We start from the raw sequence: 15,441 nt of genomic DNA on the forward strand, positions 1-15,441 counted from the left end.
GTGTATATCAGCATGTAGCGTCTCTACTTTAAAGAGTCCTCTCCTGCTGATGTTCAGGTGTATATCAGTATGTAGTGTCTCTACTTTAAAGAGTCCTCTCCTGCTGATGTTCAGGTGTAGATCAGTATGTCGTGTCTCTACTTTAAAGAGTCCTCTCCTGCTGATGTTCAGGTGTATATCAGTATGTAGTGTCTCTACTTTAAAGAGTCCTCTCCTGCTGATGTTCAGGTGTATATCAGTATGTAGTGTCTCTACTTTAAAGAGTCCTCTCCTGCTGATGTTCAGGTGTATATCAGTGTGTAGTGTCTCTACTTTAAAGAGTCCTCTCCTGCTGATGTTCAGGTGTATATCAGTATGTAGTGTCTCTACTTTAAAGAGTGCTCTCCTGCTGATGGACACATGTATGAATGAAACTCGTCCACACAGTGTAATAATCTCCATTTATTAGAAACAGAAGGCGCAGGAGATGAAAGCGGGACAGGAAGGTGCGATGCCACTGGAGACGCGTTGCCTCAGACGGTGCGTGGGTACGGGGACGCTCTGAAGAGTGAGGATCCACTTTGAGGGTCTCGAGGGGACAGACCTTTATTTCTGTCCCCGTTGAGTTCCAGACGGACGTCAGGACGGTGAAGCCCACACGTCTCCACACATAAGTAAGATGAAGCGAGGAAGAGTCCGATGAAGAGGCGCGTTATGAGGCCGAAGGCAACAGTGGCAAGCACACTAAAGCTAGTATTAAGACACGGACAGAGGACAGAGATATATATATATTTATAAGGACTTTTTACAAATGTCTCGACCCAGCTGTGTGACAGAGACCTTCTCCTCAGAGGTCGCCTCCAGAGGTCATTTCCTTCACCAGGCATTAACTGATGGAAGAGAAGGAGTCAGAGGCCGCTCTGAGATGTGAGGAAGCAGAGTCGTGACGGTGCTTTCGGGCCGAGGGGGAATCAATCGATACGAGACCGAGTCCGGGAGGGGAGACGTTTCAGAGAGCAGGGGTCTGGAAATATAGCTCAAAGGTTTTTATGATGAAAATCCCAAAATAAGAATAAGAATTTTTTCCCCCGTAAATTAGATTTTTGTTCCCTTTTGAATAATAATTTAAGATTTACAAGAAAAACGTCAGAAAAATAATCTGAAATTTAAAGGAAACATTTTAATATTCCTGATTTTTTTTTTCCGTCAAATTTGTAATTTATACGAGAAAAAAAAAAAAATATTTAAGATTTTTTTCCTCATGAATTTTGGAAAATATAATCTCAGAAAATGTAGAATATTTTTGCCATGTCTGAATTCTTTGATGTCACCCCCCCCACACACACACACACACACCATATGTATTAACATGTCTTTATCCCACGGCGGCTCGAACACAGCAGAGACAAACTGATCTGAACCGTTAAAGACTTCAGGTCTTCAGAGCAGTTTACACATCCTACTGTACGCGTGCGTGTGTGTGTCTGGAGGTTTCTGCAGGATCCGTGTTTACAGTTCTCTCACTTCCAGACCCAGAGGCCTCCGGTCTGAGAGGAAGCAGAGAGGCCTGAGGAGGAGCTCCAGAGGTCGGCCAGGGGTCAAGGTGTTCAGAGGGAGGTGTTTGATCAAAGGAAACCATGTCGGAGGTTTGATGACTGCGGAGCACCACACACACTCAGTGTGTCCTCACACACACAGTCTCTCTGCAGGAGGACAGACTCCTCCTCCTCTCACAGTTAGAGTCCAGCTGGAGCCCCCCCCCCTCTATGAGCTCTCCAGAGCGTCCAGCACCTTCATGATCTGCTGCTTGATCACCTTCGTGGCGTCGCCGGCGTTCGGTATTAAATATCTGAGAGGAGAGAACAGAGATGAGAACACACACACACACACACACACACACACACACACACACACACACACACACACACACACACACACACACACACACACACACACACACACACACACACACACACACACACACACACACACACACACACACACACACACACACACACACACACACACACACACACACACACACACACACACACACACACACACACACACACACACACACACACACACACACACACACACACACACACACACACACACACACACACACCTCTCCACGGCGGAGATCTCCACCCCCGCTGAGTTGTTGCTGCCGAACTTGAAGGTGATGAGTTCAGGGTGCTTCTTCTTGGACGTGATCTTCACCACGGAGTTGAGCGCCTGCCGGGACTGGATGTAGGAGAAGCCCTTCCTGGAGGCGATCTCGCGCAGGCAGTACATGTGGGAGGCCGTGACCAGCAGGTGGCTGCAGGACACAGAAACAGCTGTTACTCTGATGCTCCTCCACTGCTCAAGGTCCCCGTTATCCTCCTCTTCATCAATACACCCAGAGCCTGTCTCTGATTGGCTGAAACACCAAATAGGTCATTGCAGCATTACCCATACTCCCCTCTGTTTCAGCCCTGTTTCCAAAGTGCTGATTCTCTGTCTGTTACTTTAGATCAGTGTTTCTCAAACTTTGTCATACCGGGGACCACCAATAAAGAAACGCTCGCGGACCCCCTGACACAATATCCAGAAACATAGGCCTGCTCACGCTCCGACCGTACAGCCTAATAACGACAGCTTAGCCTTCTCTATATGGCCTCGTCTCACCCGGGGGACACGTCGCCGTCTCACCCGGGGGACACGTCGCCGTCTCACCCGGGGGACACGTCGCCGTCTCACCCGGGGGACACGTTGTCTCACCTGGGGAACATGTGTCCCGTCTCCTTCACCTCGCTGCAGGGGATGTGGTGCTTCACGTCCGGCTTGTGGATCCACGTCTGGATGTTCACGATCTCCTTCCGGTCGTCGTCGGACATCGACGAGCTGTCGATCTCGTCTGAAATGAGGCCGGAGGCTCAGAGGCTTCTCTAGCACAGCACAGAAGAGACGGAGAGACTCACCTGTGTCGTACTCCTCCTCATCCCCGATGCTGAAGACGGGCTTCACTCCTCGGTACGGCTTACCCACCCGGTCACTGCTGCTCACATGTCTGAGGACACACACACCGGGATGAACAACACACACGTGTGTGTGTGTGTGTGGGTCTCTGTGTGTGTGTGTGAGTCTCTCTCTCTCTCTGTGTGTGTCTGTGTGTCTGTGTGTCTGTCTGTCTGTCTGTCTGTCTGTCTGTCTGCGTGTGTGTGTGTGTGTGTGTGTGTGTCATGGTGCTGCTGACAGACAGCTGGTGGGAGTCCTAGCGATCAGGAACCTCCTTCACGGCAGATTGAAAGACATTCTAGCGTGGAATAAGTCAAACTTCAATAACACAATAATAATAATCTATTTCTGTTCCTCTACGTTTGGCTTCAAAGCCTGAGAGTGAAAATACGTTTGGCTTCAAAGCCTGAGAGTGAAAATACGTTTGGCTTCAAAGCCTGAGAGTGAAAATACGTTTGGCTTCAAAGCCTGAGAGTGAAAATACGTTTGGCTTCAAAGCCTGAGAGTGAAAATACGTTTGGCTTCAAAGCCTGAGAGTGAAAATACGTTTGGCTTCAAAGCTTGAGAGTGAAAATACGTTTGGCTTCAAAGCTTGAGAGTGAAAATACGTTTGGCTTCAAAGCTTAAGAGTGAAAATACGTTTGGCTTCAAAGCCTGAGAGTGAAAATACGTTTGGCTTCAAAGCCTGAGAGTGAAAATACGTTTGGCTTCAAAGCTTGAGTGAAAATACGTTTGGCTTCAAAGCTTGAGAGTGAAAATACGTTTGGCTTCAAAGCCTGAGAGTGAAAATACGTTTGGCTTCAAAGCCTGAGAGTGAAAATACGTTTGGCTTCAAAGCTTGAGAGTGAAAATACGTTTGGCTTCAAAGCCTGAGAGTGAAAATACGTTTGGCTTCAAAGCTTGAGAGTGAAAATACGTTTGGCTTCAAAGCCTGAGAGTGAAAATACGTTTGGCTTCAAAGCTTGAGAGTGAAAATACGTTTGGCTTCAAAGCTTGAGAGTGAAAATACGTTTGGCTTCAAAGCTTGAGAGTGAAAATACATTTGGCTTCAAAGCTTGAGAGTGAAAATACGTTTGGCTTCAAAGCCTGAGAGTGAAAATACGTTTGGCTTCAAAGCTTGAGAGTGAAAATACGTTTGGCTTCAAAGCTTGAGAGTGAAAATACGTTTGGCTTCAAAGCTTAAGAGTGAAAATACGTTTGGCTTCAAAGCCTGAGAGTGAAAATACGTTTGGCTTCAAAGCTTGAGAGTGAAAATACGTTTGGCTTCAAAGCTTAAGAGTGAAAATACGTTTGGCTTCAAAGCTTAAGAGTGAAAATACGTTTGGCTTCAAAGCCTGAGAGTGAAAATACGTTTGGCTTCAAAGCCTGAGAGTGAAAATACGTTTGGCTTCAAAGCTTGAGTGAAAATACGTTTGGCTTCAAAGCTTGAGAGTGAAAATACGTTTGGCTTCAAAGCCTGAGAGTGAAAATACGTTTGGCTTCAAAGCCTGAGAGTGAAAATACGTTTGGCTTCAAAGCCTGAGAGTGAAAATACGTTTGGCTTCAAAGCTTGAGAGTGAAAATACGTTTGGCTTCAAAGCTTGAGAGTGAAAATACGTTTGGCTTCAAAGCCTGAGAGTGAAAATACGTTTGGCTTCAAAGCTTGAGAGTGAAAATACGTTTGGCTTCAAAGCCTGAGTGTGAAAATACGTTTGGCTTCAAAGCTTGAGAGTGAAAATACGTTTGGCTTCAAAGCTTGAGAGTGAAAATACGTTTGGCTTCAAAGCTTGAGAGTGAAAATACATTTGGCTTCAAAGCTTGAGAGTGAAAATACGTTTGGCTTCAAAGCCTGAGAGTGAACCCTAACCAGGAAGAGAGCGTGCTCAGCGAGTGCCCAGCAGGAGGCCTCCTCACCTGTCCACAGGCGTGGCGGTGTTCTCGATGAAGCTGATCATCTTCTCCTTCACGTTCACAGACTTTGACTTGAAAGCAAACGTCATCTTGTTGACCAGAGACTTCACTCCCTTCCCGTCTCCAGGGCCACTCTCTCCCTGCAGGACACATGAAGACGTTAGACATCTGATGGGAGACACTGAGTGTCCTCCAACATGAGAGCAGCATGCTAACAAGGGTACCAGCTGTATCTGTGAGCATGACAGGATGTGTGATGGAAGAGCATCAGGGCTGCTTGAGGCAGATGATAGCTATGTGATGAACATGATGACTCAGCCTCTGTGGAGAGAGACATCAAGCATGCTCATTATGGAGAGAGACATCAAGCATGCTCATTTCTGACGTGGAGCTAATCTGAAGTAAACATTGATACTGCTTTCTGTTCCTCCATCTTGTGACTGTGTGACTCCCTCTCTTGATATCAGCATGTGAAGGACACTGCTCAGGAACTAGTCTCTGTATGTGATGACTCCCTCTCTGGATATCAGCATGTGAAGGACACTGCTCAGGAACTAGTCTCTGTATGTGATGACTCCCTCTCTTGATATCAGCATGTGAAGGACACTGCTCAGGAACTAGTCTCTGTATGTGATGACTCCCTCTCTTGATATCAGCATGTGAAGGACACTGCTCAGGAACTAGTCTCTGTATGTGATGACTCCCTCTCTTGATATCAGCATGTGAAGGACACTGCTCAGGAACTAGTCTCTGTATGTGATGACTCCCTCTCTTGATATCAGCATGTGAAGGACACTGCTCAGGAACTAGTCTCTGTATGTGATGACTCCCTCTCTTGATATCAGCATGTGAAGGACACTGCTCAGGAACTAGTCTCTGTATGTGATGACTCCCTCTCTTGATATCAGCATGTGAAGGACACTGCTCAGGAACTAGTCTCTGTATGTGATGACTCCCTCTCTTGATATCAGCATGTGAAGGACACTGCTCAGGAACTAGTCTCTGGATGTGATGACTCCCTCTCTTGATATCAGCATGTGAAGGACACTGCTCAGGAACTAGTCTCTGTATGTGATGACTCCCTCTCTTGATATCAGCATGTGAAGGACACTGCTCAGGAACTAGTCTCTGTATGTGATGACTCCCTCTCTTGATATCAGCATGTGAAGGACACTGCTCAGGAACTAGTCTCTGTATGTGATGACTCCTTCCCTCTGGAGAGGACCACAGACACATGGATCCTGAGGTGAAGCTCAAGCCGGGGACCAGGGAGAGTTCACATTTTTAAGTATTCAGAAAAAGTCCGAATTTTGAGATTTTAAAAATACCAACGAATTTTCTTTTCTGTTTTGACTACTTCCACAATGGAAGTAGTCAAAACAGAGAATTATTATTTTTCTCAAAATCTCAAAATTCTGACTTTTTCTCAAATCTCAACATTCCATGTATTTATGATCCTCTCAACAATAGAGGATCATAAATACATGGATCCTGAGGCTGAAGCTCAAGACGCTGACCAGTGATCTTTCACTTTTGTAAATTTTCAGAAAAAGTCAGATTTTTGAGAAAAAGTCAAAATGTTGAGATTTTGAGAAAGTCCGAATTTTTTGATTTTGAGTCCGAATTTTGAGATTTAGGGAAAAAGTCAAAATTTGAGAAAAAGCCCGAATTTTTCAGAATTTTTTTTCTTCAGATTTCAAGAAAAAAACCAACATTTAGAAAAAGTCAGAATTTTGAGGAAAAAGTCAGAATTGTTGAGATTTTTGAGAAAGTCAAACTTTTTATATTTTTGCGAAAAAGTCTGATTTTCGCGAAAAACTCAAGACTTTTGAGATTTTTGCGAAAAAGTCAGATTTTTGCGAAAAACTCAGATTTTTGCGAAAGTCTGAATTTTGAGATTTTGTAAATGACAGGATGTATGATTTTCTAGAATAACTGGTACTCCTCCATCTTGTGACTGTGTGACTCCCTCTCTTGATATCAGCATGTGAAGGACACTAGTCTCTGTATGTGATGACTCCTTCCATGTGAAGGACACTGCTCAGGAACTAGTCTCTGTATGTGATGACTCCTTCCCTCTGGAGAGGATCACAGATACATGGATCCTGAGGCTGAAGCTCAAGCCGGGGACCAGGGAGAATTTCCTAACGGTATCAGAGTCTGTTTGCGAACCCGTTATGTATCGTGATGTTTCGGGGGTCTTACGTCTGGAGAGCAGAGGCTGGATCCTGACGTGCTGACGATCCAGTGCATGTACGACGAGTCCAGCCCCTCAATGTTCATGTCCACCAGGTGCTTCTGGAGAGCTGCAATCACAGAAGCATCTCCGAGTTCACACTTCAACAAGTCTCCGACCCAGACACTCTGTTTTGACGGCAGAAGAACGTGTGCACCTCGAGCAGGGGTTCTCAAAGTGTTGATGAGTGAGGCCCAATGTTGGATTGAGGGCCGCCCAAGAAAAAACGGAACACAAAATAATTCCAAAACAAATCCTTTCTTTATTGAACTAACCAATTATACATGCAGTATACATTAAGAACGTGCAGAGGACACGACGTTGGGTTATCTACAGACAGTGACTAGCTAGAATCGCGAGCTAACTCCCGTTTCTGATTCTGATAACTTACAACAGATTTTCCGCTTAACCGCAACTCGCGAGATGCCTAGTTGCCATGCAACCAGTAGTCTAGCAAGCTTTCCACAAGCTGTCATTCATAATTTAGGAATGACAACCCAGGGGGCGCAGTTTCACCATTCTTAAATTCCATTCTAGTTCTTACCAGATACGACCATGGAGGATTAAAATACAACGCATGCATTTCAGCGTGTCACGTTAACTATCGCGGGCCGCCAGAAACATTTCCGAGGGCCGCCATTGGCCCGCGGGCCGCACTTTGAGAACCCCTGACCTCGAGCATTCTTCAGACTAGCAGGATGGCAAAGAAATAACTTATTGCATTTATTTATTATTATTTGCACTGGCTTTCAATACTAGTGCGCACGTTTTCATAGGTTTCTAGTTATTGTGCTTTTTTCATGTTTTTAATTATGGTTTTATTATTTTACTCCCATTGTGTTATATTTTATATTGTATGTATTCCTGTTCAGCACTTTGGTCAACTGAGGTGTTTCAAATGTGATGAATACATAAAGATTGAGATATTGTGATGATCTTTAGTTTTAAGTTGAGTTAAACAAAAAAGACGGACCCTAATCCCCTTCCATATACGCACATCTTAATATCTAAAGAACCGGGTGGATATTCCTGAATCAAGTTTAAATCAGATTAGGAAATGACTTACCCATGAATCCTCCTTTAGCAATGCTGACGTACTCTTTGTTTTTCTGTAACAGAGAGACTCCAGTTAGCAGTTTGAACACCGTGATGTGAACCATGTGATTGGCTGATTAGATAGTTGCCCTAACGAGCAGGTGAACAGGTGGACCCGTGTACCTGGGCCAGTGAGTGTTTGTGATGTGGAGTTTTATTTATACAGCCCTTTATTACCACATGAACTCGGCAGGCTTTACAAAGTGTCCAGATGAACCAAACAAGATGAAGTTACAACATTAACGATGCAGCTCGTAGACTTGTGTGCATGTTCTATTCAACAACAATTACTATCTATAGCAGGGGTGTCAAACTCAATTTCTTCGCGGGCCACATCAGCATTATGGCTGCACTCAAAGGGCCGGTTGTAACTTTAAGACTATATATAAAAATACATATATAAATATTTAATATATATAACATAATGTATTATATTTAGTGCTGTCAAAATTATCACGTTAACGGCGGTAATTAATCTTTTGAATTAATGGCGTTAAAATATTTAACGCATTTAACGCATGTGCAGAATGGCCCGCCCCATACGTGCCACCAGCGGCAGCGCCAGGGTATGGCTGGGGTAGGCTGCACCCATACCAAGACATGGCTCAGCCCCACCATGAGACACGATGTTAAAGTAAGCAAAATAAAGTCTGCCAACTCGCGGAGTAACTGCACAGACAGCAGTTAGTCAGACTGATTTCAGTAGCCACGGTTTTGAAAACTTTTGTCTGATCGTCTTCTCAATAGAACATCTTTGATAACGGCGTGGTGTTGCTGCAGGAAGTCCCCACACAGAATACTCTTTCTGTAGTACAGGGCAGAGCAGGCCCGGACTGGCCATCGGGAGGACCGGGAGGTTTCCCGATGGCCTGGCCTGCTAAGTGGCCTGCTGGCCTGAGGATTTTTTTTTTTTATACGTATGTTTTGTGAACGCAACGCTGCGCAAATGTGGGTCTGACTCTGCCTCACAGAGGGTGACTGGCTGTCTACATGGTGTGGCCTGCCGACATGGCCCCTTTCATACAGATCATACTCGATTGGTCTCTGTGTGTCATTCAAGCTCGGGAGGATGTGTGTTATGTGTGGCGCGAGCGAGTGAGATAAACCGCGCGCACCGGTTACGTGTATTGTTGTTGTTGTTAGCATCTGGTGCTAGCTAGCTGCGCTAACGGATATCAGGAGCTGTTTCAACAACAAGGTGGAGGAGAGTCCTCTGCTGTCAAAGGTAAAGGACTCTCCGAGTGTTTAGTTTAGTGTTTACTCAGTGGGTCTCAAACGGTTTGGTCACCATTTATGTAAACACATATTTCCATTTGAGGGGGGAGTGATTAGTAAAATGCATGAATAATAAATAAAAAAAACGTTAACTAGGTGAAAAAAGGTAAGATAAACTATTAAAACTTGTTGAGAGCTAAAACTAGTCTTTGCTGCTGCCTCAAAGAGGAGCAGGGGGAGAGGAGGGAGAGGAGGGAGAGGAGGGAGAGGGGGGAGAGGAGGGAGAGGAGGGAGAGGGGGGAGAGGGGGGAGAGGGGGGAGAGGGGGGAGAGGAGGGAGAGGGGGGAGAGGAGGGAGAGGAGGGAGAGGGGGGAGAGGGGGGAGAGGGGGAGAGGGGAGAGGAGGGAGAGGAGGGAGAGGAGGGAGAGGAGGGAGAGGAGGGAGAGGGGGGAGAGGGGGGAGAGGAGGGAGAGGAGGGAGAGGGGGGAGAGGGGGGAGAGGAGGGAGAGGAGGGAGAGGGGGGAGAGGGGGGAGAGGAGGGAGAGGGGGGAGAGGGGGGAGACAGGAGAGGCTGATTCAGGAGCACAGACACACTCACAACTATAAATGAAACAAAAACAAATAAATAAAAAAGTTTCAATGTTTTTTCATATTGGATATGGGATGTTATTGGTTATGGCCATGTCATTATGATTATTTAAATGTATACAGTTCTGTTTCATGTGGGTGTAGTCTCTTTATTTCCCCCTCAAAGTGCACCAGATTGATGCATTTAAGTCCAACATTAAAAACAAATCTTAGCGGGGGAGCATGCCCCCAGACCCCCCTATAGGATTTGAGGTCCACCCCCACTTAAAATATGTTCACATAGGTTCCTAAATAGATTTGCATTTTTTTTTAAATAGTAACCCATGTCCATATGTTTATTTTGGGGTAGTAGATTTAGAGCGCTATCACTATGGGCAGCAACGCTGTAAAAATTGACAAATAAATCCAGCAAAATGGCACAAAAAACTGGTAGTGGCCTGGCTGGGTGTATAATTCCCGGCCTGACTTATTGTCCCAGTCCGGCCCTGGGGCAGAGCCATATAATAGTAATAATATGGCTCTGGTACAGGGGTGCACATAACTGGTACGCAGGGTATGTGATCTGAAATGCGTACCGTCACTTGTGTCACAAAGCGCATTTGCGTACCGACGTACTTGTGAGGCTTTTCCAGAAGGCGGTTCGATCCCCGGACGACAGAGTCGGTCTCCGTGTGCACAGACAGGCTGCTGTTAACGTCGGTCTGTACGACGGAACTGTGCCAAAACTACGCCAACCGGCTGCGGAGGGAGACCCCCCCCCCCTCACTGGAGAACTGCGCAGAAACAGCTGATCACAACGTTCACTCTGTGGTCACGAAGTACTCCACTAGCCCCCCCCCCCTCTGTCGACTTTCCTGAAGTACTCCACTAGCCCCGCCCCCTCTGTCGACTTTCCTGAAGTACTCCACGTTGATAGAAATCAACACGTAATGAATTAAGACCCCACGGTTTGATGATTGATAGGTGTGTGGGCTGTCTTTCATTTTGACACGCAGAAAAATGTTATAATAAACATAGATACCGTATGTTAAATGGATATATCCGCCTTCTTTCATTTATCTTTCCATTCCCAACAATATACATAAATAAATGGCATATTTTGGACATAGTTCGAATGGTGATTAATCTGATTAATTAATTTTTAAGCTGTGATTAATCTGATTAAAAATGTTAATCGTTTGACAGCCCTAATTATATTACATTATTGCTCTGCATTGGATTATTATCGGATAGGGTAATAACTTCATAATTAACTACGTCTGAAAGCAGAAGTCTAGGGCAAATCATTGCAGGTCTCTTCAGTGAGAATGTCACAAAATGATTAAAAAAGAAAAGAATATTTTGAAGAAAAAAAGTCAAATTCTGAGAAAAAAAGTCAAATTTGAGATGCATTGTGGGATATGTAGTTTATGGGCAACGTGCTTCTGTAAATCGGCATATAACCGTATAATAAACATATTATATTCTTTGCAAGCTCTTGTGGGGCCATATTAAATGAAGTCGCGGGCCTGATTTGGCCCCCGGGCCTTGAGTTTGACACCCCTGATCTATAAGAACAATTAACACGCTTGATCTGTTATAGAGATCAGGCCCATCCGAGTTCATTTAGATTTTAATGGCCTTTCTTTCTTTTTTCAACTCTTGTTAAAAAATGTTTCTCAAAATCCTGTTATCAGTGTTTTGTTATCGTGTTACTCTGATATTGGAAGAGGACATCAGGATCTCAGAGCTTCCTCTCCTCACCTGCAGGAAGTGGGCGAGCACCATGTTCATGTACATGTCCTCCTCCTCCCGCCCGCTGCCCATGAAGCAGAGGTGCTCCCCGCTGGCAACGGACCCCGACTCCAAGGACTGCTTCTGAGCCTCCAGGAGAGACTTCACGGAGAGGGAGAACTCGGAGGGATTCTGCAGCATCTGGGGAGACGGGAGACACGGGTAGTACCCCGAGAGCGCTCTGCTTTAAAGAGTGCTCTCCTGCTGATGTTCAGGTGTATATCAGTATGTAGTGTCTCTACTTTAAAGAGTCCTCTCCTGCTGATGTTCAGGTGTATATCAGTATGTAGTGTCTCTACTTTAAATAGTCCTCTCCTGCTGATGTTCAGGTGTATATCAGTATGTAGTGTCTCTACTTTAAATAGTCCTCTCCTGCTGATGTTCAGGTGTATATCAGTATGTAGTGTCTCTACTTTAAAGAGTCCTCTCCTGCTGATGCTCAGGTGTATATCAGTATGTAGTGTCTCTACTTTAAAGAGTCCTCTCCTGCTGATGTTCAGGTGTATATCAGTATGTAGTGTCTCTACTTTAAAGAGTCCTCTCCTGCTGATGTTCAGGTGTATATCAGTATGTAGTGTCTCTACTTTAAAGAGTCCTCTCCTGCTGATGTTCAGGTGTATATCAGTATGTAGTGTCTCTACTTTAAAGAGTCCTCTCCTGCTGATGTTCAGGTGTATATCAGTATGTAGTGTCTCTACTTTAAATAGTCCTCTCCTGCTGATGTTCAGGTGTATATCAGTATGTAGTGTCTCTACTTTAAAGAGTCCTCTCCTGCTGATGTTCAGGTGTATATCAGTATGTAGTGTCTCTACTTTAAAGAGTCCTCTCCTGCTGATGTTCAGGTGTATATCAGTATGTAGTGTCTCTACTTTAAATAGTCCTCTCCTGCTGATGTTCAGGTGTATATCAGTATGTAGTGTCTCTACTTTAAAGAGTCCTCTTCTGCTGATGTTCAGGTGTATATCAGTATGTAGTGTCTCTACTTTAAAGAGTCCTCTCCTGCTGATGCTCAGGTGTATATCAGTATGTAGTGTCTCTACTTTAAAGAGTCCTCTCCTGCTGATGTTCAGGTGTATATCAGTATGTAGTGTCTCTACTTTAAAGAGTCCTCTCCTGCTGATGTTCAGCTGTATATCAGTATGTAGTGTCTCTACTTTAAAGAGTCCTCTCCTGCTGATGTTCAGGTGTATATCAGTATGTAGTGTCTCTACTTTAAAGAGTCCTCTCCTGCTGATGTTCAGCTGTATATCAGTATGTAGTGTCTCTACTTTAAAGAGTCCTCTCCTGCTGATGTTCAGGTGTATATCAGTATGTAGTGTCTCTGCTTTAAAGAGTCCTCTCCTGCTGATGTTCAGGTGTATATCAGTGTGTAGTGTCTCTACTTTAAAGAGTGCTCTCCTGCTGATGTTCAGGTGTATATCAGTATGTAGTGTCTCTACTTTAAAGAGTGCTCTCCTACTGATGTTCAGGTGTATATCAGTATGTAGTGTCTCTACTTTAAAGAGTCCTCTCCTGCTGATGTTCAGGTGTATATCAGTATGTAGTGTCTCTACTTTAAAGAGTCCTCTCCTGCTGATGTTCAGGTGTATATCAGTATGTAGAGTCTCTACTTTAAAGAGTCCTCTCCTGCTGATGTTCAGCTGTATATCAGTATGTAGTGTCTCTACTTTAAAGAGTCCTCTCCTCTGATGTTCAGGTGTATATCAGTATGTAGAGTCTCTACTTTAAAGAGTCCTCTCCTGCTGATGTTCAGGTGTATATCAGTATGTAGTGTCTCTACTTTAAAGAGTCCTCTCCTGCTGATGTTCAGGTGTATATCAGTATGTAGTGTCTCTACTTTAAAGAGTCCTCTCCTGCTGATGTTCAGGTGTATATCAGTATGTAGTGTATCTACTTTAAAGAGTCCTCTCCTGCTAATGTTCAGGTGTATATCAGTATGTAGTGTCTCTACTTTAAAGAGTCCTCTCCTGCTGATGTTCAGCTGTATATCAGTATGTAGTGTCTCTACTTTAAAGAGTCCTCTCCTGCTGATGTTCAGGTGTATATCAGTATGTAGTGTCTCTGCTTTAAAGAGTCCTCTCCTGCTGATGTTCAGGTGTATATCAGTGTGTAGTGTCTCTACTTTAAAGAGTCCTCTCCTGCTGATGTTCAGGTGTATATCAGTATGTAGTGTCTCTACTTTAAAGAGTCCTCTCCTGCTGATGTTCAGGTGTATATCAGTATGTAGTGTATCTACTTTAAATAGTCCTCTCCTGCTAATGTTCAGGTGTATATCAGTATGTAGTGTCCCTACTTTAAAGAGTCCTCTCCTGCTGATGTTCAGGTGTATATCAGTATGTAGTGTCTCTACTTTAAAGAGTCCTCTCCTGCTGATGTTCAGCTGTATATCAGTATGTAGTGTCTCTACTTTAAAGAGTCCTCTCCTGCTGATGTTCAGGTGTATATCAGTATGTAGTGTCTCTGCTTTAAAGAGTCCTCTCCTGCTGATGTTCAGGTGTATATCAGTGTGTAGTGTCTCTACTTTAAAGAGTCCTCTCCTGCTGATGTTCAGGTGTATATCAGTATGTAGTGTCTCTACTTTAAAGAGTCCTCTCCTGCTGATGTTCAGGTGTATATCAGTATGTAGTGTCTCTACTTTAAAGAGTCCTCTCCTACTGATGTTCAGGTGTATATCAGTATGTAGTGTCTCTACTTTAAAGAGTCCTCTCCTGCTGATGTTCAGGTGTATATCAGTATGTAGTGTCTCTACTTTAAAGAGTCCTCTCCTGCTGATGTTCAGCTGTATATCAGTATGTAGTGTCTCTACTTTAAAGAGTCCTCTCCTGCTGATGTTCAGGTGTATATCAGTATGTAGTGTCTCTACTTTAAAGAGTCCTCTCCTGCTGATGTTCAGCTGTATATCAGTATGTAGTGTCTCTACTTTAAAGAGTCCTCTCCTGCTGATGTTCAGGTGTATATCAGTATGTAGTGTCTCTGCTTTAAAGAGTCCTCTCCTGCTGATGTTCAGGTGTATATCAGTGTGTAGTGTCTCTACTTTAAAGAGTGCTCTCCTGCTGATGTTCAGGTGTATATCAGTATGTAGTGTCTCTACTTTAAAGAGTGCTCTCCTACTGATGTTCAGGTGTATATCAGTATGTAGTGTCTCTACTTTAAAGAGTCCTCTCCTGCTGATGTTCAGGTGTATATCAGTATGTAGTGTCTCTACTTTAAAGAGTCCTCTCCTGCTGATGTTCAGCTGTATATCAGTATGTAGTGTCTCTACTTTAAAGAGTCCTCTCCTCTGATGTTCAGGTGTATATCAGTATGTAGAGTCTCTACTTTAAAGAGTCCTCTCCTGCTGATGTTCAGGTGTATATCAGTGTGTAGTGTCTCTACTTTAAAGAGTCCTCTCCTGCTGATGTTCAGGTGTATATCAGTATGTAGTGTCTCTACTTTAAAGAGTCCTCTCCTGCTGATGTTCAGCTGTATATCAGTATGTAGTGTCTCTACTTTAAAGAGTCCTCTTCTACTGATGTTCAGGTGTATATCAGTATGTAGTGTCTCTACTTTAAAGAGTCCTCTCCTGCTGATGTTCAGGTGTATATCAGTATGTAGTGTCTCTACTTTAAAGAGTCCTCTCCTACTGATGTTCAGGTGTATATCAGTATGTAGTGTCTCTACTT

The 15,441-nt window shown here is 44.2% G+C and overlaps 1 protein-coding gene across 1 annotated transcript; it reads right to left on the reverse strand.

Annotated features, from left to right (window-relative positions):
- Positions 1-428: 428 nt before the first annotated feature.
- tbc1d23 (TBC1 domain family, member 23) lies at positions 429-11,931 on the reverse strand. The gene is made up of 8 exons (XM_034079985.1): positions 11,750-11,931; positions 8,175-8,217; positions 7,078-7,178; positions 4,876-5,012; positions 2,946-3,034; positions 2,746-2,881; positions 2,108-2,302; positions 429-1,828 (listed from the first exon to the last, which is right to left on the reverse strand). The coding sequence occupies exons 1-8, from the start codon at positions 11,918-11,920 to the stop codon at positions 1,744-1,746; spliced, it is 957 nt and encodes a 318-aa protein (XP_033935876.1). The 5' UTR covers positions 11,921-11,931; the 3' UTR covers positions 429-1,743.
- Positions 11,932-15,441: the final 3,510 nt, after the last annotated feature.

Source organism: Pseudochaenichthys georgianus, unplaced genomic scaffold, assembly GCF_902827115.2.
Source record: "Pseudochaenichthys georgianus unplaced genomic scaffold, fPseGeo1.2 scaffold_797_arrow_ctg1, whole genome shotgun sequence".
In the NCBI taxonomy this organism is placed as follows: Eukaryota; Metazoa; Chordata; class Actinopteri; order Perciformes; family Channichthyidae; genus Pseudochaenichthys; species Pseudochaenichthys georgianus.